Genomic DNA, 2650 nt, shown 5'->3' on the forward strand with positions numbered 1-2650 from the left:
CACTCCTCCAAAAATCACCATTCCCCCGCCCACCCACCCGATGTAAAGAGAGGTCCCGAGCTCTCTTTTCTGGGCATCTAGTAGCAAAGGGTTATAGAAGTCCGTTATAACCATGTGGGCAGTCCATGAAATAGGGATCAGGCAGACGATTCCGCTGATGATCAGGATTACACCTGCTGTCACTGAAACCGTCACCTTTGCTCTCTCCTCTGGGAAAAAGTTGGTGCACTTTCCACCAGTGAAAGCGATGGAGATCCCTATGACGCCTGTGACCACGGAAACCACCATCAGAGCCTGTGCTGCCTGCATGTCAGAGCTTAGATCCAGAATGGAATCGTAGTCATCACACTGCATGCTGCCGGTACTTTCGACCACACAGGTCATCCAGATGCCCTCCAATGTGACCTGGGCCGTCACTAGGTTGCTGCCAATGAAGGCAGTGACCCGCCACATGGGGGTGACGCAGGCGGCGAACACCCCTATCCAGCCCAAAAGGGCCACGGCGAATCCCACCATCTGCATCCCCATAGAAGCCATCGTCTCCTCTATCAGAGTGTCTCTGAGGGAATATGAGGTGCTGATTAAGTGTTTATGCCCATCTGAAGCAGAACAAATAAAGAATGGGCAGCGTGAAAGCCAAGCCATTTTGAAGCCCTGCCAAAGAATACCAGTCATGTAAGATATTCTTTGTATGTAGGGACAATAAAGATTAGGGTTTCACTTATTCTTCTGGATGGAGACGAGGATCGTGTTTCTACTTTCAAGGAAAGAGATGTACATTTGTGTTCAGAATAATATCAGTGTACAGAGACGTCACTAGGATTGCAAGACGGGGGGGGCTATGCAAAACTTTCCCTTGCAAAATCTTACTTACAAACTCTAATGTTAGCTTTTAGATACACCAAAGCTGCATGGGGGGATTTACTTTGGCCAGAAAAACACACTACTCCAGTCAGGCATGAACTAGGTCTAACGATCTTATTTAAAGTACTGTATGTCTGAATTTAATTAACCTGATGGTGAGATGAACAGAAGTTCTAGTATGTATGTACCGTATGTATGCTCTTGTATAGCCTAGTCAACATTTAGGCACCCTCTACATACTTGTTTAATTTATTACAGCAAATGAATAAATGAATGCAGAATGTTAAGTCGGTCAGAATATAGCATATATAATAAATATTGTGAAATAATTTAGTTAAGGCTATTCCTTGTTGCCTAGACATGCCAACAAATGCATGTTAGAAGACACCCCCCCACACACACACACCAAAGACCAAAGATTTGCAACGACATGAGATAAATCCTGCTGCTACTTGCAACCATGGACTGTATATTAACAGTCTAAAAATGTTTCACACAGACTTTTGACTTGCTCTGGTCTATGGATCTGTCAACAGGTTGACTTTACTGGATGTTGCTGGACTATCTACAGTATGTTCCAGTAGGGGTTTTTCGGTGTCTCTGGCTTGTGAATGTCAACATCTTTCCTTGTACTGCAGGGCAGAGTTGAGGGCCTTTATTCCTGATAAGCATAATCAATGAGGGGCACCCGTTGTCCCCATTTGACTCTTTTTTGTTTGTTATTTTTGTGCAGCAGGTAGTTAGAGCGGTCCAAGCAGCTGCTCGGGTGCACTCCATGGCTGTCTAGGTGATTTTCAGCATGTCGCCAATTAACCAGGTTAATGCATGAAGACTAGGGTTGAGTGAGAGAGGTAGTATTGGTTAGGCAGATAGCCACAGGAACATGGTTCCCCAATTAAGACAGCCTGTCATCCTTGTCTGGTGCTGGGGAAAACTTGTTTTTGGTGTTCTTGCCTTAGTGTGTCTACAGTATTTGTTGCTGAGAGAAGGTTCTCTGTCTGGAAAATTGTTTCAATTGAGGACTTTGTTCAGTGTCCAAGTGAAGATTTGCTTCATTCTTACAAAAAAGAACAGCTCTTTAGAGTGGCTTACCATTACAGAGTAAATATCTCTAAGAAGTTAATCAAAGATGAGATGTTGGACAGCTTAAAGGGCTACGTTAGTGGAGCAAGATGTTTTGCCTGTCCTAGTGGAGACTTCTAGTGTGCCTGTGGTACTGACTAGTTTGTCTGATGTAAATGGGGAAGATAAAGGTAACATGAAGGTGACTATAAACTAGACTAGAAGATAAACGGTCTGTAATAGCATCTGTTGACATATTTCAAAACACCTTTACGTAGAGGATTAAGATGTGCTTGAGATTTTGCTTTGAATTTTGCTTTATTTAATTGTGAATGTTATAATCAACTTGATTTCTTTTAGTTTTAGTTTAGAAACCATGCCACATGTCATTGCATTGTATTGTTGTTGTATTGTTAAGCGCCGTATATAGCAATTTTCCACAAAAGGCAAAACTGATGAGAACGACAATCTTTGAAATTGGTTCAGTACAAAGCGAGAATGCTGTGACAAGCAGCCACAGACTGGTCTGCAATGTAATCCTACGGGGCATATGCACATCGTCAACTAACTCTACTAAAGGGCGGTTTTTGCCTCTGACAGACTCAGAATGTTATAAGTGTCTGACAACATTATGGAAAGGATCACTATAAAGATAGGCCTTTTTAAAACCTCTTTAGGACTTCTTTGCGCTAAACCCACAAGACTCAATTTAAAAAAAAAAAAA

The 2650-nt window shown here is 42.5% G+C and overlaps 2 protein-coding genes across 3 annotated transcripts in view; both read right to left on the reverse strand.

Moving 5' to 3' along the window:
* The window catches only part of LOC116686989 (claudin-4), a 1090-nt gene extending 343 nt beyond the window's left edge, over positions 1 to 747 (reverse strand). The window contains exon 1 of the mRNA XM_032512090.1: positions 1 to 747. This exon is cut by the window's left edge and continues 343 nt beyond it. Within this exon, the coding sequence (XP_032367981.1) occupies positions 1 to 675 (675 nt within the window). The 5' untranslated portion in view covers positions 676 to 747.
* Positions 1 to 2650, reverse strand: part of cldnj (claudin j) — a 49075-nt gene that overhangs the window by 3435 nt on the left and 42990 nt on the right. The window lies entirely within an intron of this gene.

Source organism: Etheostoma spectabile, chromosome 3 (genome assembly GCF_008692095.1).
Source record: "Etheostoma spectabile isolate EspeVRDwgs_2016 chromosome 3, UIUC_Espe_1.0, whole genome shotgun sequence".
Classification (NCBI taxonomy): domain Eukaryota; kingdom Metazoa; phylum Chordata; class Actinopteri; order Perciformes; family Percidae; genus Etheostoma; species Etheostoma spectabile.